The sequence below is a fragment of the Oncorhynchus mykiss genome, chromosome 14 (assembly GCF_013265735.2).
Source record: "Oncorhynchus mykiss isolate Arlee chromosome 14, USDA_OmykA_1.1, whole genome shotgun sequence".
In the NCBI taxonomy this organism is placed as follows: Eukaryota; Metazoa; Chordata; class Actinopteri; order Salmoniformes; family Salmonidae; genus Oncorhynchus; species Oncorhynchus mykiss.
The window spans coordinates 18,202,220-18,230,146 of record NC_048578.1 but is presented as its reverse complement, the minus strand read 5'-3'; the positions used below and the strand labels follow the sequence as shown (position 1 = coordinate 18,230,146).

The following is a 27,927-nucleotide window of genomic DNA, read 5'->3' as shown; positions in this document are numbered from 1 at the left end:
TTTGAATCAACGCATCGAATTTAGAGGAAGTAAAATCTCCAAGATTGAAGCTCGCAGTCAACCAGGAGTACTGTTAAAGTAGATAACATTTAGAATTGTCAATTTTTTTTTAGAAATGTCTAACGCAACACCAGTGACCAAGCCTTCAAACAAAGAAAACCCCCGTGTCTTCCTTGATGTAGACATCGGTGGTGAAAGAGGTTAGGATAGTTTCAATAAATGCGTTTAGTCGAACAACTGGACTCGATAGGCTAATGGCTAGCTAGCAGAACCGGGTAATATTCGTTTCTAGAAAAAGCACATTCATTCAAGCTAGCTAGCTAACGTTATCGTGTTCTTAAATTGTTAACGTTACGCCACAGAAAAACTGCAGCGACCAATGTAGCCATGTTAAATAACAAATCTGCCATGTGCATGCTGTTTTAAACAAATAGATGCTTGTCTTGTTAGCTCATTTTACTGTGTGAATGTACGTTAGTTAGCCTAGTAACTTTGTTACCGTTCATTTGCAATTATAACTTACCAGTACATTGCATTTGAAGCACGTGCTGTTATGTCTTGCATGAATAGTCAACACACCAGTATCTACCCGAGTATCCAGTTCAGGACTAAACGGCTTATTTTTATGAGTTAGTTACAACTACGTAGAAAATTGCATTTATCAAGGCCAGCTATCCACACAGTCGTGACTTATTTTGTTTGTTGTCACCAGTTGGCCGAATCGTGTTCGAACTGTTTGCTGATGTTGTCCCCAAAACTGCTGAAAACTTTCGAGCACTCTGTACTGGTGAGAAGGGAACTGGCAAAACCACAGGGAAACCACTCCATTTCAAAGGATGTCCTTTCCACAGGAGTAAGTAAATATGTCTTTCCACTGTTTGTGTGGAACTCTGCCCCAAACACCCACAGTTTCAAATTCATAAGCGGTTTATAGCTATGTAACTGAGGCTTTATCTGCAGTAGCCATGTAGCTACATTTCCCCTCTCATTTTGTTCTAAATTACTACCTTGAAACCTCTTTTACCGATGCATAGCTATTATAGATCACATCTATAATTCAGTAGTAAATCATTTTTTTAGCAACTTCAGAAAGTTAATGACCTCTTACTTGTATTTTACGCTGTCAATCAATTTTAGTCATCAAGCAATTCATGATCCAGGGAGGTGATTTCTCCAACCAGAATGGCACTGGAGGAGAGAGCATCTATGGGGAGAAGTTTGAAGATGAGAACTTCTATTACAAGGTAAGGATTTTCATAACGGCATAACATATAGCTAATGCTAGTATAAATACCTGGCCCTAATCATAACATATACCTTTAGTTTTCTTTGTCATCTCTAAATTAACATGTGGGTGTCGGTCTCCTCTCCAGCACGACAAAGGGGGCTTGCTGAGTATGGCCAATTCTGGACCCGCTACCAATGGCTCCCAGTTTTTTATCACCACTGTGCCTACTGCTCATCTAGACGGCAAACATGTGGTCTTTGGACAAGTCTTGAAGGGGATGGGGCTGGTGAAAACACTGGAGGCCATAGAGACCAACGAGGACACGCCTGTCAAGGTAAATCAGTGAAAGCAACTGCCACATTAAGTAGGAGCTTGGTGTAATGTGTGTGATGACATTGTCATCAGAGGTTGTTTTGGGGCATATTAAAACTGCAGCAAGCTGTGTTTTGTAGCCAGCAGGTAGATTACCTAGTATTTTTCTGTAAGGTGTGTGACACTTGTGAAATGCTCATCATGTATTAACAGTTTTGCTCTGATGTTTCTTTCCACATAGCCATGTGTAATTGCTGAGTGTGGTGAGCATAAAGATGGCGACAACTGGGGAGTAGCACCGAATGACTGCTCAGGGGACACCCATCCAGACTACCCAGAGGACTCCGATGTCGACTTAAAAGATGTTAGTAGGCCTGCCTTTTTTTTCTCTGAATGCTTCTCTTAAAATATTCAGAGAATATTAGTAGTTCTTACTACTAAGTATTAATAAGCAAAGAATATTGTCTTAACCCTTATTCACCCTCAATCAGCATATGTGTATTGATTTAGTCTGTCAAATTAAAAAAAAGTGTATCATGAACTATGAATAGCTGTGATTGTGAAAATGGCATAAGTCTCACTTGTCTTTTTGGTTAGGTTGACAAAATCCTGTCTGCTGCTGAAGATATTAAGAATATTGGGAACAACTTCTTCAAGAACCAAGACTGGCAGTCTGCAATCAAGAAGTACTCCAAAGCTCTCAGGTGAAACATGGTCCCAGGCTCACTCTTCTCTTGCTGTGATTAGTGTGTGTACTAGGCCTGTCTGCTATTTCATGACATGCTTTTGAATGTGCGATGACCATAGAAGTTGGCCAAATGGCACAAACAGATCTGGGACGAGGCTAGCAAAGTGTGGACTAAATGGTGAATGTGTCTCTTGCCAGGTATCTGGCGCTTGGCGGAGACGAGCAGGAGATTGAGAAGGCCCAAACGAAGCTGGAGCCCACAGTGTTGAGCTGCATTCTCAACACAGCTGCCTGTAAACTGAAGTTGCAGCTCTGGCAGGAAGCCATGGACAGTTGTGACGAGGTAAATATTTTAGGCCAGCCAAAATCCTAGAAGCAAGCCCTATCACGCTACCATCACTAGGCTACAGTACGATTGTTTATTAATGGCAAAGATTCAAAGGCCATTCGTGGTCAGTACTGTAAGTCTCTATGGAACTGATTGAGTGCAACTTAGGATATGTATATTTGTAGGTTAATTTGTAGATAAACATTTAAAAGAAACACTGAAGTGCAGTTACTATTTAGTCTGATTTTGTGTGTTTGTTTTCAGGCACTGGAGTTGAACCAGAAAAACACTAAGGCTCTGTTCAGGAGGGCCCAGGCCTGGCAAGGACTGAAGGAGTACAGTAAAGCCATGGTAAAGAAAAACTTATCATACCAGACATATTTCTGTCTTCAAAATGTGTAGCCTTGGTGCCAGCCTAACTAAAATGTGCTCTTTCTGGACTGGAACCCATGCCACAGAACTATTTATTTGCACTAAAGGATGCCGTCAAGAGTTGGGCCGACTCGTTTCATAAATCAGTGAAGTTGACTTGTCACGGTGTCTGTTGACTCACTGAAATGTTTTTAACTTGTTCCATTAGAGTGATCTGAAGAAAGCTCAAGAAATTGCCCCGGAGGATAAAGGTTTTTACTGCTTTTTTATTGTGACAATCAATCCAGGGGATCATGTCCTCACGTGTTCCTTTCCATATCCCAAAGGCTAACTATAGAATACATGGTCAAAAGTGAGAGCAGTATATTTATCAAATAAAACTTGTTTAGAAACCCCCTTTGACAGATGTGCAACATTAGATTTTTCGTTTCATCATGATCGGTTGTTTTCCTTGCCTGACCAAGTGAATTTACTTTTTGCATCCTTTAACAGCAATCGGAAACGAGATGAAGAGAGTCCAGATAAAAGTGAAGGAGGAAAAGGAGAAAGAGAAGCAAATCTATTCCAAAATGTTTGCGTGAAGGTATCAGACAATAATTTGATATAGGCCTATTCTTAAAGTCCACTTGCCAATAGTTATTGTTTAGGCAGCTAGCTACAATACAGGTGCAAATTGAAAACCAAGACCATATAATCATATTGTCTGTTTAATGAGTGGCACACAAAGGTAGATGAAAATTAAGTATAGATATGTAAGAAAATGTAATAATTTTTTTTTGAGGAAGCGTAAACCTGTCAGCATTTTGTCAAGAGTATTTCACTATTAATTTCATATTCTTTCATGTTTACTCTGAATAACTACTGTAATATCCCTTTATTTATTTTTCTGAATGTTTAATATAAGCCATAAAGATGAAATGTGGTTGGTTAGTTGACTCTTTCTAGAAATGTCCATACTCCACCTGTATACAATGCAATTAAATACTACCTGTACGTTCAATGAGAGAAGTATGGAGTAAGATACCAAGGCACGGTAAATATTTTATTCACCCACATACATCCTACCCACTAATGACATTATGTACAGTATCTCATAGATCATATGCTGTTATTGCTAATGGCACCTGCAACTAGCTAATGAAATAACCCTCAATTTTGGCACTGATTCGAAGATATTTCGATCCATGTCAATGCAGCTTCTTCTGCTTATGGCATACAAATATATAAAATACTTTTTAGTTGCATTCTGAAAACCGTACATGAACCAAAGTCACTGTTTAATGCCCGTACTTTACAATGTTGACATTCAGTTCCATATCTATGCACACAGTATAGTAGATTCTAAAAGCTGTCTTGGCAGCAAGCCCTGAATGTGTTTTTGCAGACACCACACTTGAGGTTTCTGACCTCACTGCTACAATTTGTGCCTCGTGATATGTCTGAATGAAAAGGGAAATCACATTCCATTGTAGGCTGGTCCTCCGCTGCCTTCGGGCACCACCCAGTTGATGTTCTGGCTGGGGTCCTTGATGTCGCACGTCTTGCAATGCACGCAGTTCTGAGCGTTGATCTGCAACCTCATACCTTCTCCAGTTTCGAGTGGAACGTACTCATATACACCTAGTGAAAGGGGGAATGAAGGGATTTAAGACAAATCTAACTAATACTGTAAGTCTACTCTTGTGGTGACTCATATTTGATTTATCGGGAAACTGGTTTGCAGAGGCCACTACATAGGTTAATGACTGAGAAATGATAGCTATGCAGCCAGAATTACCGCAGGTGTGTGCAGTGCAGTCCTCCCAGACAGTCAATATGTTTGTCACTATTCATTAGATAATGAAATTACATTTCAATGATGATACTACTTACAATGAACAAAAATATAAACGTAACATGTAAAGTATGTTGGTCCTATGTTTCATGACCTGAAATAAAAGATCACAGAAATGTTCAATTTTGTTCTGTGCAGTACCATGCATTTACACTGAACAAAAATGCAATGATTTTACAGAGTTACAGTTAATTTCAGGAAATCAGTCAATTGTAATAAAGGTTAAATAAAATGAATTTAACTAGGCAAGTCAATTAAGAACAAATTCTTACTTACATTGACGGCCTAACCCGGTCGACGCTGGGCCAATTGTGCGCCGCCCTATGGGACTCCCAAACATGACCGATTGTGATACAGCCTGGAATCAAACCAGGGTATGTAGTGACGCCTCTAGCACAGAAATGTTGTGCCTTAGACCGCTGCGCCACTCGGGAGGCCCTAAACTATGGCTTTCACATGACTGGGAATACAGATATGCATCTGTTGATCACAGATACTTTTTTTTTTTTTTAGTAGGACCATGGATCAAAACCAGTCATTATCTGGTGACCACCATTTGCCTCGTGCAGCGCGACATCGTCGCACTGAGTTGATCAGGCTGTTGATTTTGGCCTGTGGAATGTTGTCCCACTTCTCTTCAATGGCTGTGCGAAGTTGCTGAATATTGGGGGGGGGGGGGGGGGGGGACTAGAATACGCTGTCATACTTGGTGATCCAGAGCATCCCAAACGTGATCAATGGGTGACATATCTGGTGAGTATGCAGACCATGGAGGAACTGGGACATTTTCAGCTTACAGGAATTGTGTACAGATTCTTGCGACATGGGGCCGTGCATTATGTTGAAACATGAGGTGATGGCAGAGATGAATAGCACAACAATGGGCCTCAGGTTCTCATCACGATAGCTCTTATGCTTGCCCATACCATAACCCCACCACCACTGGGCACTCTGTCGACAACATTGACATAGGCAAACTGCTTGCCCACACGTCTGCCACCTGCCCCATACTGGGGTTCATACATGAAGAGCACACTTCTCCAGTGTGCCAGTGGCCATCGAAGGTGAGCATTTTCCCAATAAAGTCGGTTACGACGCCAAATTGCAGTCAGGTCATGATCCTGGTGAGGACAACGAGCAAGCAAATTAACTTCCCAGAGACGGTTTCTGACAGTTTGTGCAGAAATTCTTTGGTTGTGCGAACCAAAGGTTTCATCTGCTGTCCGGGTAGCTGGTCTCAGACCATTCTGTAGGTGGAGAAACTGGATGTGGAGGTCCTGGGCTGACGAAGTTACACGTGGTTTGCAGTTATGAGGCCGGTTGTATGTACTGCCAAATTCTCTAAAACGACATGGAAGGCAGCTTATGGTGGGAGAAATTAACATTACATTTTCTGGAAACATCTCTGGTAGACTTTCCTGCAGTCAGCATGCCAATTGCACGCTCCCTCAAAACTGCACATTTTAGAGTAGCCTTTTATTGTTCCCAGCACAAGGTGCACCTGTGTAATGATCTTGCTGTTTAATCACCTTCTTGATTTGCCACACCCGTCAGGTGGATGGATCATCTTGGCAAAGGAGAAATGCTCACAAACAGGGATGTAAACAAATTTGTGAACAAAATTTGAGAGAAATAAGCTTTTTGTGCATATGACAATTTTTGGGGGTCTTTTATTTCAGATCATGAAACATGGGACCAACACTTTACATGTTGCGTTTATATTTTTGTTCAGTGTATTTAATGGGTGGTACTAAAAAGTTTGTAATAGTTACATTCTTTATGGATGGGAAACCATGAAAGAGATGCAGAAATATAAATCCCAGGTTCTAGGTCAGTAATTTTGGCCAGACATCTGAAGAAGACTGATTTCTAACAGTTGTCTGCATATCAAATCAATCATACTGTATTTATTACAGCTCTGCCTCTGTAGCAGTATTGGGTTTGATATTAATTTCAGAGAATAAACCTGGCTGTGCCGAACAATATCAATGTCGAGTCATATTGGTTGTGCAGGCAATGACAGCACTTGGACGCAGCAATGGTGTGCACTCTGCTTGGGTTTACTTTATTGATAGAGGGTCAGGTCTTTCAGTGGACAGTCATAACAGAGAGGAAGAGGCGATGCGAGAGGTTTTAAATCTGTCCAGAAAAATAAGCCCACCAAGTAGGGTTGCACATTTTGGGGAATATTCAAAAAAGTGGAAACTTTGTGGGAATTGAAGGGAATATATGCAAATTAATATTAATACCATTTAAATGTAGATGTTTTTTGCATTGGATATATTTACCATATGGAGACAAACATAAAACTTTTACCTTATCATAAGTAGACATAATTGCAAATTATTAAATCCTTCCAATAGAAAAACATCAGACTCTGAGGCCTCTTCTTCACTGTCACTTTCCAACCTTTTTGAGGATGGCTTTTTGTCAGGCTCAAAAAGCCTAAAATTTGCCAGCATACTTGGGGTCCAGCATGTACGCTGCGAGGTGTATGGGCTTCAGGCAGAAGTTCACACTTTTTGATGTATTTCAGAACTGCAGTTTCCTCTGCTTGGAGCAACAGTGAAGTAGGCAGGGCAGTATGGATTTCTTATCTTTCATCTGCAAGCAGCGTCTGAACATCAGACAGGATGGCATCGTCTCCCTCAATCCGTGCAATGGCTACTACTATAGGTTTCAGGAGTTTCAGGCTTCTTGATGGGGCCGTCTATATCGACAGACTGTGATATGGCCATTTCTTGAAGATACTCCTTCCCCTCCAGGAAACTGTCAAACATGATGACAACACCACAACAACAGGTGTTGCTGGGCAGCTTCAATGTGGTCCTCTTATTCTCACTTTGCTTGGTGAGGTAGATTGCTGCTATACCTAACCATTTCCTTGGCTCTCTTGTAGAGTGTATCCATTGTTTTCAGCGCCATGATGTCCTTGAGCAGATTCAATGCATGAGCAGCACAGCCAATGGGTGTGTTGTGAGGGTAGGACTCCTCCACTTTAGAACAAGCATCCTTCATGTTCGCAGCATAGTCACCAGTGCAAATACCTTCTGTGGTCCATGGTCATTGATGACTGCCTTCAGCTCATCTGCAATGTAGAGACTGGTGTGTCTGTTGTTCCTTGTGTCTGTGCTCTTGTAGAATACTGGTTGAGGGGTGGCGGTCTAGTTAATTATTTCTTGTCCACAAACATTTGACCACCCATTAGAGATGGTTAAAATACAGTCTATGGTTTGCTTGACCTTCACTTGAACTCTGCATTCAGCAAATGAGTATATAAACAATGTATATAAACAATGTCTGGTTGGAAGGTTGTATGCTGGGCGAAGAACATTCAGAAATCTCTTCGAATACACATTGCTTGTGAGCAGCAGAGGTGAACCAGTTTTATACACAGCTCGAGCAAGACATTCATCAGCATCTCTCTGACTACATTCCCCCATTGAGTAAAAAAACCATTGGATTCCAGGAGGAACATGAGCTGTTGATACCAATAAGGTGTCTGATTCATAATTTTCACCTCGATTTGAAGTAGAATGACTTGTCAGAGGTTGCTTGTTGTGAGCGCTGAGGGAACTTTATGCACTTGGACAGATGATTCTGCATCTTAGTTGCATTCTTCACATATGATTTGGCACAGCATTTTCAAATATACAGAGCTTTTCATTCTACATTAGCTGCGGTGAAATGTCTCCACACATCAGATAGTGCCCGTGGCATTTTCCTGTAAAGATTAGGGGGAAAAATGAGTAAAAAATAAACTAAATACAATTCCATGTACAGATAAATAGTTAAGCGGTTAGATTAAACAACTCCTTTGTAAGATAAATGTTTTAAAATTAAAACATGGAAACAGGTGAATTAACACTCAGTTAGCAGGCTCAAGCAAGCTAAAACCCACATGGTAGCAAAAATGAACAAGCAGAAATTATTAACAAGTTAGAAATGATTTAAACACACTTTGCTGTAGGCTACTATTTACTAGCTAACAAAATAACTTACCAGAAAGGGTGTAGTCCTTTGCTCAGACAGTGTACTAGTGTGGGCTCAAAGCATCTCAGTAGTGTGCAAGATCTTGAGAATCAGCTGTACATGTGATGGAAGAATGCACTGTGCATGCGAAGTTTGCAATTCCATTGAATTGGGGATAGTTTAACCAAAATATGCCACTATACTAAAAAGCTACCTTTTTTGATGAATTTAAGAAAAATTCCCCCAAATTCCCAGGCTTAACTTTTCGTTCCTTTGCAACCCTACCACCAAGTGAGGCATTTTAGTATGGAGGCCAATGAGAGTGACGAATTTGGTTAACAAATAATGTATTGCTAATGCGCTACGTGAGTTAAAAAAAAATCTAACATAAGTTTCATAATGGTTAGGTTGTAATGAATGCACTGATAAGTGGACACACGTGGCATTTCGGCAACTTTGGAAAATATAAATACTACTTTAGATCAGAGTTTTGCCTGTTGTAATAGAGATCGAGAACTCATGGATATAACCCTTTTTAGCATGGACATTGCCATAGAGGGCTTCCACCATTTTAAAGTAGTCAACTGGGTGGGGATTCCTATGAGCTGGGAGCAATCAGCCAATGAAGAAGAAAATTGACTACTATGCTGCCACAGACACTATAATGCAGGGCTGCCCAACCCTCTTCCTGGAGATGTACCGTCCTGTGGGTTTTCAGTCCAACCCTTTTTTAACATACCTGATTCTACTAATTAGCTGCTCAATAAGACCTTAACTAGCTGAGTCAGATACGCAAAATTAGGTTTGGACTGAAAACCTACAGGACAGTAGATCTCCAGGAAGAGGGTTGGGCAGCCCTGCATAATGGCACAGATCCAAAGATGAGTCCTTCATCACCATGGTCAATTTTTCACACGCGTTCTAGCTCTCTCATTGGCTAGAATGGTCCCACCTGATCTTGCCTCCTCCCGCCTGCATTCTATGTTTGAGGACATGTATTACCATTGTTAGAGCGGTCACGTATATCTTGTCAATATAATAATCAATCTTTGGTAATATTGAAAGTCACTGAGCTCTTCAGTAAGGCCATTCTACGCCAATGTTTGTCTGTCTATGTAGATTGCATGGCTGTGTGCTTGATTCTATACATCAGTCATATACACCTGTCGGCAACGGGTGTGACTGGAATAGCCAAATCCACTCATTTGTATCTCAAAACGCCTGGAGGCACCACAGTAATATTACACAGCAATCTTCAGAGACGCGAAGCACAACTGCAATAGAAGACAACCTGGCAGAGGTGGATTAATAGCAAATTACTGAAGTAAAAGTGAAAGTCACCCAGTAAAATACTGCTCGATTAAAAGTCTGAAAGTATTTGGTTTTAAATATACTTAAATATTAAAAGTACATTTAATTGCTAAAATATACTTACGTATCAAAAGTAAAAGTATAAATAATGTCAAATTCCTTATATTAAGCAAACCAGACGGCACCATTTTCTTGTTTTTAAAATGTATGGATAGCCAGGGTCACACTCCAACACTCAGACATTATTTACAAAAGATGTATGTGTGTTTTTTGAGTCTGCCAGAACATAAGGCAGTAGGGATAACCACATGTTCTCTTGATAAGTGCATGAATCTGACAATTTTCCTGTTCTGCTAAGCATTCAAAATGTAGAGTTCTTTTGGGTGTCAGGGAAAATGTATGGAGTAAAAAGTACAATATTTTCTTTAGGAATGTAGTGAAGTAAAAGTTGCCAAAAATATAAATAGTAAAGTGCAGATACCCCAAAAAACACAAGTAGTACTTTGAAGTATTTTTACACTACTGCAACCTGGAACACAACCCGTAACATATTTCTCATACCTATCCAACCCTTTAAGATCTAAGTGATGCTCCTATGGTGTATGGGCAAAGGATGGATGTATAATTGTGCATCAGTGGTACCTGCTGGACAGAAGCGCTGCTCAGGCCCATCGTAGATGGCCAGGTTGTTGGCCACGGGGACACTGTCGTCCTTCAGGGTAAGGTGGGGGGGCTGGTCCCCCTCGTGGTTGGTGCCACTTAGAGCCACCGAGGAGAGCAGGTCGAAGCTCAGCTTGCCGTCGGGCTTGGGGTACTCGATGGCCGTGCACTCCTTAGCCGGTCTCAGCTGGGCCGAGTCCAGGCCTAGGGTAAAATAGTTGGAAGTTATCAAACCTTATAGGGCAGACCAGATAAAATAACCTTGGTTTGTTCCCTGAGGCAATGCACTCAGCCTGTGAGCATGATTTTGCTGTTGCCTTGTCCAAAGACAAATTGGCTTAAACAGAAAGACTAGCATCCAGGAGAGGGCTACTTTTTATTCTTACTTTTTCTCACATTTAAATATCTCTTTGCTTCTCAATTTTTGGGGGAAATTTGTTCAAGACTGTACTATTGTCTTTCTCTTTTGTCAACTACTCACCACATTTTATGCACTGCAGTGCTAGCTAGCTGTAGCTTATGCTTTCAGTACTAGATTCATTATCTAGCATATCTTAGCTTCTGGGACTGAGTAGCAGGCAGTTTACTCTGGGCACCTTATTCATCCAAGCTACTCAATACTGCCCCCAGCCATAAGAAGTTAAAGAGTTGCTATATAACCATCTGATGAACGTATCATACAAAACAACCTCAATGTGTTGTACCTGCATGTTTCAGTGTCCATGGCTCCTTCCCTCTGAGTATCCAATAGAAGACACCGGTGTAGACCATGCCCCCGTACAGCCCAAAGTAGTTGTGGAATGAGGGCCTGATGTTCCTTACTGAGTACAGCTCTTTCCAGATCCAAGACTTCTTTAAATTGTCCTCATATTCAGGTACATGAAGTCCTAGAGGACATCAGATAAACTCATTGTGAAGCAGATGTTAGAATATCACCCACAAATTAAACTGCTCATTTACTTTTTGTGTAAAAATCCCATTCATGTACATACAAAAATTAAACTGGAAAGAAGCAATTAACATCATTGTTCTCCTATTGGCATTAGTGATAAGAGTCTCGTCAACAAATTACACTCTTTAATAGTGTATTAAGTGCATAATTTATTGTGTTGAAATGTGCCTTATGTTTCACCTCAATTAACGAGAGGTGTGTGTGCATTAATCCTTAAGAGTCCCCGTGCGTCAATCTAATTACCACAATAACAAAATCCCCATCAAAATCTGTCTGTTTAAGCTAGATGTGTTTTTTTGGTATGGGCTGCATCTTAATCCACCACATCCGCTTATGTGGGCCTTCCGCATCTGAAGTGGAAGGTGGCTGAGCTACAGTGGTGTTTGTCAGACCAGGAGATATCCCGAAAATCGGTCTTCTCATGAAAAGGTTTGCGGAGTCCAATTGCTTTGGCCTACAAAATAATATGATCACCATGGAAATATGAGACTCTCACAATGGTCCCCCCCCACCCCCAGCAGTTAGGCTACCTGCAGTTTCAGATGCTAGGTCCTTGGCTGTGACTTTGGGGAAGATGGCCTCTGCGGCCAGCATGCCACTCTTCATGGCCGTGTGGGTGCCTTTAATCTTTGGTACGTTCATGAAGCCTGGACTGCATCCGATAAGCATCCCCCCAGGGAATGTCACTTTAGGTAGGCACTGGATGGAAGAACAGACAGGTAAGATTATAATCTTGAATGAACCCTCAGAACCAGTGGAAAACCGGACATCAGATTGATGCATTTCCCATTTTTGCTGCCAAGGCACACAGTAGCCAGGTTTCCATTGACCCAAGTTTATTAAACAAGCAATGTCGCTAAAATGTTTTAAAAAAAAATCTAAAACATTTTTATCTGTTTGACAGGGATGGATTTTTCTTTTGTGAAACTTTCTTTATAATGGAAACTGATGACTGATTAATAATTTCAAGGTACATGGGGCACATGATGTCATCACATAACTATAAAGCTCCACTCCACATTGAATTGTACTGCTACAATGCTACTGCTTGCTAAAATCAAAATGTTCAACTATAAAAAGTGTTTATTTGCAGGATAAGTATTGCTTCACCTTGCATTTCTGGTTGGCTGGCAAGTTTCACCATCCAATTATTTCAGATCTGAAGAAGTGCAAGTTAGCACATGAGAATTATTAGAATATGGATGATATTAGTTCATTCTTAGACTTTTGGGGGCTATACCTGAGACAGATAGGTAAGAGGGCATACAGGCTGTCCCCAATTTATTAATGCACAACATCTAAATTAATAATGGAAACACTTCAATCACTTTTATGCAACACGGGATTGTTTTTTTGCGACTTATTTACATCATTAAGTCCAGCTGTTTTTATTGACACAAGACAGTCCAATGGAAAAGCACCATAGCAGGCAATTGTCACATTACTTTCTATGCAAACTCTCTAAAATAAATTCTAGAAAAGAAAATGGACATGTTAATGGAAACAGCTATCGTCACTGAAGCATGCACAGTGCCACAATAGTTCATAAATAATATATACAACACACACACCTGATAGCCTCCCTCATTGAGCGCCCTGGCTCCATAAGCGATTCTGTTCCCTCCCTCCAGGGTCTTGGCAATGAAGGGGTGGTGCTTCCATCGCTGGAACTCTCTGAAAGGGCTGAGGTATGGGTTGGTGTAGTCAAGCCCAACCTGGGAGTGGGGTAATACACAACATTTTGACCTCAATGTATGATCTACATAAAAGTTAACTATACACATCTCAAGTAGGGCTGTGCATCTCAAGTAGGGCTGTGCATATAAAGTGGCTATGTTGTGCGTAACAGTGATCACTTTAAACAGGTCCTATACGCTACATTTAGAGTTATTTAGCAACTCTAGTTGTGAATTATACAAACCTTAGAATGTCTTAGAAATCCAAACATATATGGGCTGCATGGTGCGACTATAGGCTATTGATGATTTGAGAAAGTCGCAAAAAAGCTTGCCCCAGATTGCACATGCTGTTCTCTCATCAAGTGATCATATTTTCACCCTCCAGACTATTCTCAATGTAATTTTGTCTTTACTTATATGTAAAATGAGTTTCGATTTAGAATGGCCCATCAAATGGATAGGAACAGGTGCAGGGGCCAAAATACATCCGTATGCACCCAAATAGCGAATGGAGGCCGCTTTCCCACGGTTAGTTTTTTAATCATGCCTGGTAACCAAGTGAAATATGTTCAGAAACATCAATAGTAACACGTTTTGACAACGAAACACATTTCATTAAACTGTTGACAGCCCCTCTTTCTGGGCACTCAAGAAAGGAATGAAGGAGAGCGAGGAGAATATGGAGATATTCTGTAGCTACAGTGGGGCAAAAAAGTATTTAGTCAGCCACCAATTGTGCAAGTTCTCCCACTTAAATATATGAGAGAAGCCTGTAATTTTCATCATAGGTACACTTCAACTATGACAGACAAAATTAGAGAAAAAAATCCAGAAAATCACATTGTAGGATTTTTTATGAATTTATTTGCAAATTATGGTGGAAAATAAGTATTTGGTCAATAACAAAAGTTTCTCAATACTTTGTTATATACCCTTTGTTGGCAATGACAGAGGTCAAACGTTTTCTGTAAGTCTTCATCTGACCATATGACATTCTCCCAATCTTCTTCTGGATCATCCAAGTGCTCTCTAGCAAACTTCAGACGGGCCTTGGTTATGTACTGGCTTAAGCAGGGGGACACGTCTGGCACTGCAGGATTTGAGTCCCTGGCGGCGTAGTGTGTTACTGATGGTAGGCTTTGTTACTTCGGTCCCAGCTCTCTGCAGGTCATTCACTAGGTCCCCCCGTGTGGTTCTGGGATTTTTGCTCACCGTTCTTGTGATCATTTTGACCCCACGGGGTGAGATCTTGCGTGGAGCCCCAGATCGAGGGAGATTATCAGTGGTCTTGTATGTCTTCCATTTCCTAATAATTGCTCCCACAGTTGATTTCTTCAAACCAAGCTGCTTACCTATTGCAGATTCAGTCTTCCCAGCCTGGTGCGGGTCTACAATTTTGTTTCTGGTGTCCTTTGAGACAGTGTGACTGTTTGAGGTTGTGGACAGGTGTCTTTTATACTGATAACAAGTTCAAACAGGTGCCATTAATACAGGTAACGAGTGGAGGACAGGGGAGCCTCTTAAAGAAGGTCTGTGAGAGCCAGAAATCTTGCTTGTTTGTAGGTGACCAAATACTTATTTTCCACCATAATTTGCAAATAAATTCATTAAAAATCCTACAATGTGATTTCCTGGATTTTTTTCTTCTCATTTTGTCTGTCATAGTTGAAGTGTACCTATGATGAAAATTACAGGCCTCTCTCATCTTTTTAAGTGGGAGAACTTGCACAATTGGTGGCTGACTAAATACTTTTTCGCCCCACTGTAAATGTAAAATGTGTCAGCCTATTAATTCTGAAAATATATTATTACTAGGCTATTCAACATCAAATACAAATTCACTACCATTGTAGGCTAACTCTGTAAGCCACCCTGCACAATAAATGAACCAACAGCATCTCCTAGGCCTACAGTATATATTCTCTCCCAGACTCATGCATAGAACGTTTGGAGCGTAACATAAGATAACCAGTCCATCCAGAACGCATACTATTACAGTCCACACTCAAATGCGATTACTAGAATTTGTAAAAAATAAAATAAAAAAATAAATAAAAAATTGTATTAGGCTACACCAATTATGTGCCAAAGACATCTTAAATCTGTTTATATTTTGTATGTTTTTGCGTAACATGCGATAGGCTACTACGCTACCGTATAACAGCACAATCGTTATTTTAATTCAAGTTTTTTTTACAGAGTGATTACCGCTGTGAGTCTTCCTGGGTAAGTCTAAGAGCTTTGCACACTTGGATTGTACAATATTTGCACATTATTCTATTAAAAATTCTGATTATTGGTAGACAACCATTTTCAAGAATTGCCATAACATTAGTCTTGATAAGCAACTCTAGTGTATACTGTATTTGGCCTTGTATTTTAGGTTTAGGGCTGTCCCCCCCAAAAAATTACAATCTTGGTCAACCAAGAATGTGGGAGATCTGTCGACGTGCCCTCGAGCAGGGCGTTGACAGTGGATGCTTCGTTGTGTCGTTCTGAATGGGAGTCTGTTGGATGACTGGTGTGGTGTAGTTGTTGAGCGGGCTTCACTACAAGTATATTGTATGTTTTTGGATATTCAATGAAAAAAAAAAGTAAAAATAAATAATAATAATAGTTGATTGGTCGAAAGAACAGACAATTGGCTGAAATTTTTAAACATGTTTTTCCATATATTAGATACATCCTGTGTGTTTTAAACAAATCAACTATACGCACTGAGCTTGTCTGATGCCTTAAGCGAACTGTTTGATTAAATAATTAAGACACATAAATGACTAGAGGGATTCCAACTGCAACTGATTTGATTGTGCCGGGCCTGGCTCAGACTTGCTGTGACGTGTAAAAAAAAACTAAAAAAAGACAGCTAGTGACAGTGTGACAAGCACCCGATGTATTGCTCTCTTCCCTGCTGCAGCAACTACCACAGAACATCAACAGTGTATTGCGCCTTCCGTGTTGCTGAAGCTGCAACATAATTATAGCCATTTGACTGAAAAGTTGTTTACCGAAATCACTCAATTGTTTAGAATTTTTTTTTACGTGACATGTAACATCGCATGTACGTGATCAATAGGACCTGACCTATAGCTTATCATAATCACAGTAATAAAAAGGTTATAACACCATAATACATGTAACTGCAATATGGATGTGACAAATAAACTCGAAACGAGGGAATGTTTACTGGTTGCTCAGGAGGTAAAGGGGAAGTCAGATGTGTGGAATAAAATTGATTAGTTGTGGAAAATACTGGAGATCAAGAAAAAGGTGCTGTTAGTTTACAATATAATTTTTCTGACTGTTTGGAACAATGTAAATACTAAATAAATGATAAGCGTACCACAGAGTCTGTTGCAAAAAATTGTAAAGCCTTTATCACAGCAAAGACTAAAAACTGTTGCATTCATTCGGTTTAGGCCTATTTATTGTTTATGCTAAATATTCAATGGTCGCTTTGTTATTTTATTTTAAAACAAATGCTTGATTGCATGTCACATCATGAACGAACACATTATTTATTGATACAGTAGCCTATATGTATTGAAATATAAGCCAGAGTGCACTACGGTATTAAGACTAAACAGTACGCACTCTTAGGCCTACAGCTAGATGGTAGTTATACAAGGCTGCTATACTAAGCCTACTAATGATAATGACATTACTTATAATGATCATAATAATAACAATAAGTAGCTCAATGAAAAAAGAGGGTTATTATTATAAGAAATATAATTTTAGACCATTTGGAACAGTGTAAAAATTAAATAAATGATAAATAATACCAGAGGCTGGTCTAACAAAAAAAAAGTCTAAGCATAGCAAAGATTAAAAACAGACGAATTGGGAAATTGTTCCGGGAGGCTTGGTGCTCACGGAATCAGTAGGGTATTAAACAAACACTCTAAACAGACAACAGAAGTAGGATCTGTCTCATTTCTGGATGATTTATTTAACAGTTAGGCTATTGATTATAGATCAAATTAAGTTGGGGTTTCCTCTCCAACTTTCTTAGACAATTAAAGCCAGGACTGTTTTCTCATCCCCTAACACTGCTGCTGCCTCCACTGCATTGTTTTCAACACCAATATGCTGGTTAACTTTGCTATTATGCACATAGCAACATGGTCTAGGAAAAGGCACCAATTTAACAGCGCACTGATGGGTTTTAGAACCACTATGCAATGTGGGAGAAAGTGCATGTTATAAAATGTATAATACCGTGTAATAATATAACCATATACAATTTTAGTAGCACGTCTTAGACTGATGGACTGTGCCACCCCCACGGCCTCCACAATGGATCAGTCCACTCAAATAGGCACGAATCAGACAGGTTTCTTGTACACCACGATTTCTTTATCTATTTTTTATTTGCTACTGCTCGACTAAAGAAATCTCGACCAGTCGACTAAATGGGGTCAGCCCTATTTAAGTTATTGTCCTGCTGAAATGTGAATTTGTCTCCCAGTGTCTGTGGGAAAGCAGACTGAAATGTAAGTAGTTCTGTCCTTGACCTGTTCTTGTCTACTGATGTTCTGTATTATATGTCATTCTGTATTATGTTTCATGTTTTGGGTGGACGCCACAAAGAGTAGCTGCTGGTTTTGCAACAGCAAATGGGGATCCTAATAAAATACCAAATACGAAACCAAGTTTTCCAATTAGGTTAGTATGTAATAACTTCACCATGCTCAAAGGGACACAACAAAATGTAGAAAAAGTCAAGGGATGCGAATACTTATTATTATTATTATTATTTATAATAACCCTTTTCTCTTTACTCCAAAAAACAACTTACAGAAACAAACAGACTACATGTCATCATCAGACTACATATAATCTGTCCAGATCTCCATCTCTAGTGTCTGAATTATTGTTTGCCACTTGGCCTTAAAGTTGTATGGTCGTCCATGCCATTTCAATAATAAATCATTTGATTTTTCTATTGTGTCTAAATGATGGCGGATTGATTGACTTCCAAGTTCTTAGTATACATTTTTTCAATATATTTTTTCAAGTATCTCATGTCTTCAAATATGCAGACAAAGGTAAGATCACATTGTAATACAGCCAGCTTTCTAGCTCCACCCACATCTCCACCAACAACTCCCAGACTTTATAACATTCCTAGAAAGCGTGGGTTATTGAGTCATTATTAGTTTTACACTTAAGTCATGACTCTGCTGTTGTGCTGTAGAATTTGTGAATTTTGTCTCTTGTATAATAAATTATATACATTATGTTTATACTGGATTAAGAGTACATTTTCATTAACTGTAATTTCATTAGTTATGCTCCAACTTTAAAAATGTTATTTTACCTTTATTTAACTAGGCAAGTCAAGTTAACTAGGCAAGAACAAATTCTTATTTTCAATGACAGCCTAGGAACAGTGGGTTAACTGCCTTGTTCAGGGGCAGAACGACAGATTTGTACCTTTTCAGCTCGGGAATTTGAACTTGCAACCTTTCGGTTACAAATCCAACGCTCTAACCACTAGACTACGCTGCCGCCCCCACTTTCCTCCAAGTCTTGGTTCCAATAGTTCATATATATTTTTCTAATAGATTTTCAGTTGGATATGCTCTCTGCAAGGTTTTGCATATCTTCCCTATTACATGAACATCATTTTACTCAAATACGATTCCCTCCAGGTTGCTCTGATAGCCAAAAGATTTCAAATCAAAATGTTGTGGTATGTAAGTTGCATGTATTTTAAACTAATCTACATTGATCAGTACAATATTTGTATTAAAATGTATTATTTCAGCTGGAAAGTTTAAAGCTTCCGAAGTTGACTAGAAAAGGCCATTCTTGTTTTTTTGCGTATTGTATTAAACTTGTTCTTGTATTTGTTTGTAAGTGTCAATTTTTAATAAACCCTGTTTGATTGATATGCATCAAGTCTGGTAAGACTTTCTATTGGTTATAAGTTTTGTTATTATTTGTCACAATTTATTAAACTTACGAGTCTATAAAATCAGCAGGTGACTACAGATTTTCCTGGTTTTAATATAACTGAAATAACTATTTGATACATGGAACTAGGAAGCACTGAATTGAATGATGTGTGTTGTCCTTTGTGTAAATAGGGGGGGCCTACTTTGTCCCAAAATGTTGAATAGAATTCCATGGGAAAGCCATCCATTCCTGCTGCTTACCTCCGTGTGAATGTTTAACAGTATCTAATATTTATTCTTGGGTGATCTCTGTTTTTAGTGATTATTTTTGGTGTGCTGATAGACTCAACAACTCTGAAGCAACTAAGAAGGATAGAGGATCCGTCCAACTGTTGTTTAATTCTGATTTATATAAATTGTGAATGCTTTCTGAAGGCACTGCATAGGCCTATGAGTCTGCATAAGCTCGAATGTTCTACATGCTACGTATTAAACGCTTTGAAATCAATTCCACCTTAGAAAGCGCTGTCCTTTTCGTTGTGTTTGGCTTTGAAACAACATCCTCAACGACCATGTTTTCCACTCAGTTTCAACCTGCTGTTGAACATCTTTCTTCAAATTGATTGATCACAGTGAGGTCAAACAATGTCGTCTAACGGTGGGTTTTAAAACCATGATACTATTTTGATTATGTGTTTGATATGAATTTCGAAGGCATTTGCATTGATGTGGTTAGAGGGACAATAGAGCGCTGAGTAACAGACCATTAGCAACTTGATGGTTAGCGAGTTGGGTACCATACCAATGCATGTCCAGAGTGCATAAAAGGAGATTACCGTGACTCAGCGGTCACTGCGGTCGTGTCTCATGACTGCCGGTGTGGTGGTAATACGGTCACCGTAACAGCCCTAAGTTGTTGTTTTAGGCCTAATTAAGATTCACATGATAAGCTGACAAGCATCCCCTTAAAAAGGCCAATACGATAAATGGGTATAGTACATTGACATACACTGATCTCAGTGGTAAAAAGGTTACTTCATTTAGAGTTCAGACCGTTTGAAAGTGTTAGCATGTCTAGTAGTTTGACTGTTGCCATTAAATGGCATCAAGGAACCAAAATGGCCACCATAACAGGGACTCACCACAAAGCCTAAGGCCACCAGTGGCTCACCCTCGTTGAGGTGGTAGAGGAAGGAGCCGCCGTACGTGTTCCTGTTCAGGGGCCAGCCCACTGAATGCTCCACTCTGCCCGGTCTCCACTTCTTCTCATCAATCAGCCACACCTGGTCAAACAGAAAAACTGTTAAATGACTCCAATGTAAAATGTAATCAATATACCATTCTAATTTGGATCCACTTAAATAATAGCTACTACAAATTATAATAAATGAATGGACCCTTTCAATCTGTAATGGATGACTGGTTGAAAACAGAAAACCAATTATAGAGTATTTGTTTAATTATGCCCAAATAAAAGGACACTTTGGGATTTGAGGGGGCAGGGAGAGTTACCTCTTTTAGGCCAATGGCGTAGGTCTGTGGTTCACAGTTCTCCCTGAGGTTGAACTGCCTGTAGAGCTGCTTGGCCAAGTGGCCATGGCAGCCCTCTCCGAACAGTGTCACTTTAGCATGGAGTTCCATCCCCCTCTCAAACACGTCCTGCAGAGGCAATGTAGAGGAGCATGTTATTCTGATACACCAGGGATGAGGCTACTTGTCATAAATGCTCTATTCACTGCTGATTCTCCCTTGTTTTTCATCAAACTTGCCGTTTTCACAGCCCAACTCTAAACTTCCAAAGTCATACTGTATGCTTCACATTGGTGAATAAGTGACTGTACTTCAGAAGTTTACCTTTGGCGAACCATCCTTAGCGATGCCCACGTCATTGGTGGCAATTCCTTTCACACTTCCATCTTCATGAAACAAAACCTAAAAAACACAATCAGAAATTAAACACTTTTGAAAGTAGAATACAAGCGAACACAATCAATGAAAGCCAGTCATGTCCAGTCAACACATCGCAGTGAAATCAGTTATCGATCTCAGGCATGAAAACGCCTCAAAATATCACGGCCAATATTTGGACAACGGAATCCAATTATGTAAATGTTTACAGAGAAAAATCTGACGTTTGAAAAAATATCAATGTAGCTTGTCAACAGTAATTGTCAACCCTACACTAGTAAGATGGCCTGTGTTTTCTTAAAATGTGAGAGAGGTAGAGAGTGGGCAGGGCTCCCTCACCTCAGCAGCAGCGTAGCCGGGGTATATCTCCACTCCTAGCTCCTCAGCCTGCTCTCCCAACCAACGCACAAAGTGGCCCAGCCGCACAATGTAGTTCCCATGGTTGTTCATGGGCAGACCTATAGAAAAATCAAACAATTGTACAAAAACAGACAGAACAGTCAAAGCTAATACCATCATTTCTGTATGTTTATAACAGAGCTTACATGTGACAAGCTAGAGGTGTCATTTCATGTAAACACGCATGTGACTTTACCTGGCAACATTGGGACAGGGATCCTGTATTTCTTGGTTAGAAGGCTAAACACATCCTCTGTCACTGGTGTGTTCAAGGGTGCCTAAGGGAAGAGTACAAAAATAACGTTAGCACTTTAGTCTGTGTTGCTTGAAGACATTCCAGTGGGAAGTATCACAGTGTTGTCTGGGACTGTGATGTACTTTCATAGTTCTCGAAGAATGAAAGAAAGACCAAGAAAATGCCAGGTCCATATCCTGTGTGTATCCGTCGAACACAAGATGTCTGTAAATTGAGCATATACTGCATATCCTTCACAGTCGTTCTAATAAAGAGCAGAGATGTGGACAATTTCAATGTAATCTCTCTCAGTGGAAAGAAACTCCTGCAGAGTAAACTCAGTGAGAAGATGCTTATTTCCTCTGAATGACGTTGTAATATTGTAACATTTACAACAGACCGACTGAAGCAGCCTCCAATTATATTTTTTACTTTAGTTTCTTTAGTAAATATTTTCTTAACTCCATTTCTTGAACTGCATTGTTGGTTAAGGGCTTGTAAGTAAGCATTTCACAGTAAGGTCTAAACCTGTTGTATTCAGCGCATGTGACAAATAAAATTTGATTTGTGAGGGCATTTCAGTTTTTCCCCTAAATGCATTTAGCAGCAAATTTAGCAGGAAGAACCCCCCCAGAACACATTCCCCCCAGCAACTCTGCCACCGCTGCTGAAAAGAATTCTAGGGGAAACACCGCATTTCATTTATAAATCTCATTCTCTCAGTGGAACTAGGAGCTTAATTCAATTCATGAATGTGTATGGTGAACTGACACCAACTCTGCAATAACTAATAGAATAAAATAAGGAAAATCCAAATATTAGAAGTTTTTGCTCAAAATTTCTCATTTACCCAGAGTAGATGTCACCAGTCAAATAAGCTTGCCAGTTAGACCTAATGAATGATATCGTTGCCTGTCTCCATTACCTGAAGTAAGGAATACACACACACAAGAAAGAAAAGCGAGCGGAGTTAAGGACAAGAATGAAGATGAGAGGAGAAAGTTAGAGACAAATTGAAAGCTAGAGACAGATAGCATACAGGTCCTACACACACACACACACACACACACACACACACACACACACACACACACACACACACACACACACACACACGACTCCAAACAGAGACAGATGAGATGACACAACCAGGGCTCAAAACTACTTTTAACTGGTTGCTAGGGCAGCAGTGATTTTTTTTTTTAGCTGGTCACGTTAGTTATTGGTTCACAATTTGCTTGTAAATAAAGTATTTATTCAAACAGCAATGGATATGCAGACCAGGTACTCAAAAAGTTAGGTTCGAAGTCGTGGTTGAATCTTTGCGATGCCCAATTCAGTCATCAGGCACTGTTTGAATGGACATTTCTAAAGGCTTTCCCAAAACACCTTCCCAATTAAATGTTGACCTAAACGTAAGCCTACCTGACAGAATGATATCATGATGATTTGTATCAATTGGGGGACATTTGTTTGGCAATCTCATGTAGCCTACACTGTACAGTACAAAAACACCGCTAGCCAAACAATGGTCTCTTGCAAGGCGTGCAATTTAATTAAAGGGTAACTACACCCTCTAAGATTTTTTGATTGTTCCCAGACCTCAAAAGTGGTCTCCTGATGTGGTTTAAGCATTGTTGTGTACTTAGAACATCCATTTTCTTTTTTCTTTTTTTGTGAGTGATAACCTAAAAACCTAAAAACAAAAAAAAACAACTGTAGAGTGACTGTTCAAAATAAAATTGCTAACAATAACAGCCTTAATGACATTTGCGCAAACAGTCAAATGTAAATATGATATTCTCAAGTTAAAATGAAATTGTGTATGGAGGGTAAGTATTATAGGCTACTTGGTCAGCATGCAAATTAATAATAGGCTACTTGGTTAGCATGCAAATTACAGATAATATTTAAATGATGCGCATCATCCACTTTCCCAGGCCAGTAGCTTTCAGCTGGCACTGGCCCAGTGTGCCACTAACAAATTTACCCAAATGTCAAGCCCTGCAAGGGCATGCTAATTTAAAGATGGCTAGTCATTATTAGCCTGGTTCTATGTGGAATGCAGGTGCATTATGGGACACAGGTCATTCATTATCTGGGACACTAAAGTCCATGGAGAATAAGAGCACAAAAACTGTCACAACTGATTAATCCACGATAATTGAGAATTTCAATAAGCATTTTCCTACGGCTGGCCATGCTTTCCACCTGGCTACCCCTACCCCGGTCAACAGCCCTGCACCCCCACAGAAACTTTCCCAAGCTTCCCCCATTTCTCCTTCACCCAAATCCAGATAGCAGATGTTCTGAAAGAGCTGCAAAATCTGGACCCCTACAAATCAGACTGGCTAGACAATCTGGACCCTCTTTCTGAAATGATCCACCGCATTGTTGCAACCCCTATCACTAGCCTGTTCAACCTCTCTTTGGTATCGTCTGAGATCCCCAAAGATTATAAAGCTGCCGCAGTCATCCCCCTCTTCAAAGGGGGAGACACTCTAGACCCAAACTGTTACAGACCTATATCTATTCTACCCTGCCTTTCTAAGGTATTCGAAAGCCAAGTTAACAAACAGATCACCGACCATTTCGAATCCCACCGTACCTTCCCCACTATGCAATCTGGTTCCCGAGCTGGTCATGGGTGCACCTCAGCCACGCTCAAGGTCCTAAACGATATCATAACCGCCATTGATAAGAGACCATACTGTATTCATCGACCTGGCCAAGGCTTTCAACTCTGTCAATCATCGCATTCTTATCGGAAGACTCAACAACCTTGGTTTCTCAAATGACTGCCTCACCAACTACTTCTCAGACAGAGTTCAGTGTGTCAAATTGGAGAGCCTGTTGTCCGAACCTCTGGCAGTCTCTATGGAGGTGCCACAGGGTTCAATTCTCGGGCCGACTCTTTTCTCTGTATACATCAATGATATCGCTCTTGCTGCTGGTGATTCTCTGATCCACCTCCACGCAGACGACACCGTTCTGTATACTTCTGGCCCTTCTTTGGACACTGTGTTAACTAACCTCCAGACGAGATTCAATGCCATACAACTCTCCTTCTGTGGTCTCCAACTGCTCTTGAATGCAAGTAAAACTAAATGCATGCTCTGCAACCGATCGCTGCCCGCACCTGCCCGCCCATCCAGCATCACTACTCTGGACGGTTCTGAATTAGAATATATGGACAACTACAAATACCTAGGTGTCTGGTTAGACTGTAAACGCTCATTTTTTTTCTTCTATCCTTTGCACCCCAGTGTCTCTATTTGCACATTCATCTTCTGTCTATCACTCCAGTGTTTAATTGCTAAATTGTAATTATTTCCCCACTATGGCCTATTTATTGCCTTACCTTCCTTATCTTACCTCATTTGCACACACTGTATATAGACTTTTCTATTGTGTTATTGACTGTATGTTTTCTTATTCCATGTGTAACTCTGTGTTGTTGTTTGTGTTGCACTGCTTTGCTTTATCTTGGCCAGGTCGCAGTTGTAAGTGAGAACTTGTTCTCAACTAGCCTACCTGGTTAAATAAAACAAAAAAATATATATATTGAGCATTTAATACCTGAAGACTTGGTGCGACCAAATCATGTGTTGGTGCCATCAACTTAAAAAAGTTGGACGCAACAGTGTCACCAGTGGAAAAAGTCTTAAGCCCTGCACACTAACATACCCCTCTCTCCTTCCAGTCTGAGAAGAGCTCGTTGAGGGCGCTGGGCTCCAGGCAGGCCCCGGAGAGAGTGTGTGCACCGATCTGAGAGGCCTTCTCCACCAGGCAGACACGCAGATCCTTCTCCTGCTCATTGGCCAGCTGCTTTAGCCGGATGGCTGCCGACAGCCCTGCGGGACCCCCGCCCACTATCACCACATCAGCCTCGTCGGCAAACCGCTCCATCTCCACACCTGGACAGAGACAAAACACCACACACAAATAGGTGTGTCACCAACTGGGTTTGGAACTGTGTTAGCTCACTGAGCTACAGCAACAGTCATTAGCTTGGGAGAGTTCACACAAGTCTTCAGGTCTCGGGCAAGGTTACACAAGTCTCTGTAAGACAAACTGGAATGAATAGCAGTATGTAGTACTATCTAATGTCAAAAGTGGAAATGTGTAGCGCTGACATCAGAGTTACAATAACTTAACTTACAAATAGTATACAGTGATAACAATAACTTATAGTATACACTGAAGGACAAATGTTTGTTTTAGGAAGACATAAGCCTAATATATTCCCCAGTCACTCACATATCAGATTATTTAAAAGTTACCATGTGATTAGGTGAGAAAAACAAAGGTGTTTGGGTGTTGCATAATGCAATACATTCCATTTCAGAGTGCCATAGATGAGGTGAACCATAGATGAGGAGGATTACCCCCATACAGGTATTTGGCCCTGGGGCAGATTGTGTAGAGTGATGTTATGTACTTTCACGTAGCTGGTCTTTGTCCCTGGGGCAGAATGTGCAGTGTGATGTTATGTACCTTCCCATCATGGGTCTTTGTCCCTGGGGCAGAATGTGCAGTGTGATGTTATGTACCTTCCCATCGTGGGTCTTTGTCCCTGGGGCAGATTGTGTAGTGTGATGTTATGCGAGGCGTTACTGCGGACGAGCATTTCCATCTCCATGTGTAGAGCTGTGGAGGTGCATGATCTGCTTTCACTGTTTTCAACGCTCTTATACACCTCTGGGCTGCAAAGAACAAGGCAAAGAACAAGGCAGATCCTTTCAGTGCTGACTGGGACTGGCAAGGAAGCTGATTAAGTTAGATCGTACTTTACACAAGTTATCTTATGCACTGTACTAACAATCACAGTCAAAAGTACACTCATGGTGGCCTGGGCAACTCATGTCACTGGTTATGATGGATCACACAACTGAAGGAGAAGTAACAAATTATCATGAAGTCATCATGTGAGTGTTTATTGGGCTATACAGCAGAACTGTATAATACACCGCAACTGAATGTGTCACTATTCTTCTGCCTAGCAGCTTGTGATATATTTGTATGGGCATGTGCATTTGTCAATAGGCACTCTCTTTTCTGAGATTGTCAGCAGAGTACTGGTATCAGCCAGATAAGTTATCACATACAGTAGTAACAAATCAGTACGAAAGAAAAAAAAAAACCTAGCCTTCTACATGATCCTCAACAGACTCTTCGTCAATCATCTCCCTGACCACCTTCCTCTGATCAAGCCATAAACTGTCCCTCTGAATCTTTGGAGGATCCATGCCCTCAAAGTCTTGGCCTCTATTGGTTACAATAACTGTAGCAAGCTACAAAGTTAGCTAGCTAGCCAGCCAAGTTACTTTCAAAAGTGCATATATTGATATTATTATAAGAGTGGTTTCAAAACACACAATGTAAGAGGAAACGTAGCTACCAATTTATTTTTGTTATACACATACTAAAATAAAATTCTGACCCATATTCTGACCCAAGGACAGTCGTTCATGTGCACATCTGATTTCAACTTTGGCCTACATTTGGTTTAGCTAGTTAGCTACAGTGCCAGAGTGGAGATAGCTAACGTTAACTAGCTAGCGTTAAAATATTTTAAAGCTAATGTCACCCATCTTACTATGAAAATCTTAGTGCATGCCACTCTCAAATTATAGCTAGGTAGTTTCGATAACTATCATTGACAAGTTAGGGGGACCAATATGTGTCATAAGGCAAGAGAGAGAACATGGAAATTGACACTAACTTACCTTGAATTGAATATCTGCTAGCTGGAAACATCGTATGAATTAACATTAGTCAGCTAGTACTAGCTAGCTCACCAGTTAGCAGCGGTAGTCTTTGGGTACATACGAAGTGCTCTCGCAGCTCAGCCACCCCAATGATCGTGCAAGTCTGACTGGACCACAAATCTCTTCCAGAGACACGTTATAAAATTCGTCTCATAACACATACATAACATACAGTTGAAATGATCAGTAACTGCGCAGAAGCTGCAATGTTCTGGCACGTTCACGTGAGTGAAAAGAGGCGGTACCTGCGTAAATGTAGATCTCACACTGACTGGATTGACTCAGAGACATGTACACTGTAAGTAATATCCGTTTCATAATCAAATCAAATTGCATTAGCCACATGCACCGAATACAACGGGTGTCGACCTTACA

General features: G+C 40.3%; 2 protein-coding genes across 3 annotated transcripts; one reads left to right on the top strand and one right to left on the bottom strand.

Annotated features, from left to right (window-relative positions):
• Window positions 1-13: 13 nt before the first annotated feature.
• Window positions 14-4,879, top strand: LOC110488938 (peptidyl-prolyl cis-trans isomerase D). Its single transcript, XM_021561421.2, has 10 exons — window positions 14-200; window positions 713-853; window positions 1,138-1,244; window positions 1,374-1,562; window positions 1,782-1,904; window positions 2,138-2,244; window positions 2,427-2,571; window positions 2,821-2,907; window positions 3,137-3,179; window positions 3,421-4,879. The coding sequence occupies exons 1-10, from the start codon at window positions 116-118 to the stop codon at window positions 3,507-3,509; spliced, it is 1,116 nt and encodes a 371-aa protein (XP_021417096.2). The 5' UTR covers window positions 14-115; the 3' UTR covers window positions 3,510-4,879.
• LOC110488937 (electron transfer flavoprotein-ubiquinone oxidoreductase, mitochondrial) lies at window positions 3,950-27,783 on the bottom strand. Of its 2 annotated transcripts, none has more exons than XM_036943059.1 (13): window positions 27,511-27,783; window positions 26,279-26,487; window positions 25,469-25,698; window positions 21,743-21,824; window positions 21,487-21,605; window positions 21,094-21,171; window positions 20,752-20,898; window positions 20,382-20,522; window positions 13,229-13,372; window positions 12,188-12,356; window positions 11,410-11,592; window positions 10,688-10,909; window positions 3,950-4,548 (listed from the first exon to the last, which is right to left on the bottom strand). In XM_036943059.1, exons 3-13 carry the CDS (start codon window positions 25,688-25,690, stop codon window positions 4,385-4,387), a joined length of 1,671 nt encoding a protein of 556 aa, XP_036798954.1. In that variant the 5' UTR covers window positions 25,691-25,698; window positions 26,279-26,487; window positions 27,511-27,783; the 3' UTR covers window positions 3,950-4,384. The 2 variants fall into 2 exon arrangements, with proteins under 2 accessions (XP_036798954.1, XP_021417095.2); XM_021561420.2 differs by having other exon boundaries at window positions 26,335-26,487.
• Window positions 27,784-27,927: the final 144 nt, after the last annotated feature.

Coding starts and splice junctions, on each gene's coding strand:
- LOC110488938 (XM_021561421.2), top strand. CDS start 116: ATGTCTAACGCAACACCAGTGACCAAGCCTTCAAACAAAGAAAACCCC. Junction 854..1,137: donor AGGATGTCCTTTCCACAGGA/GTAAGTAAATAT, acceptor AATCAATTTTAG/TCATCAAGCAATTCATGATC. Junction 1,245..1,373: donor ATGAGAACTTCTATTACAAG/GTAAGGATTTTC, acceptor TCTCCTCTCCAG/CACGACAAAGGGGGCTTGCT.
- LOC110488937 (XM_021561420.2), bottom strand. CDS start 27,556: ATGTTAATTCATACGATGTTTCCAGCTAGCAGATATTCAATTCAAG. Junction 26,488..27,510: donor TAGCAGATATTCAATTCAAG/GTAAGTTAGTGT, acceptor TGTTCTTTGCAG/CCCAGAGGTGTATAAGAGCG. Junction 11,593..12,187: donor CCTAGCATCTGAAACTGCAG/GTAGCCTAACTG, acceptor GATGTCCTCTAG/GACTTCATGTACCTGAATAT.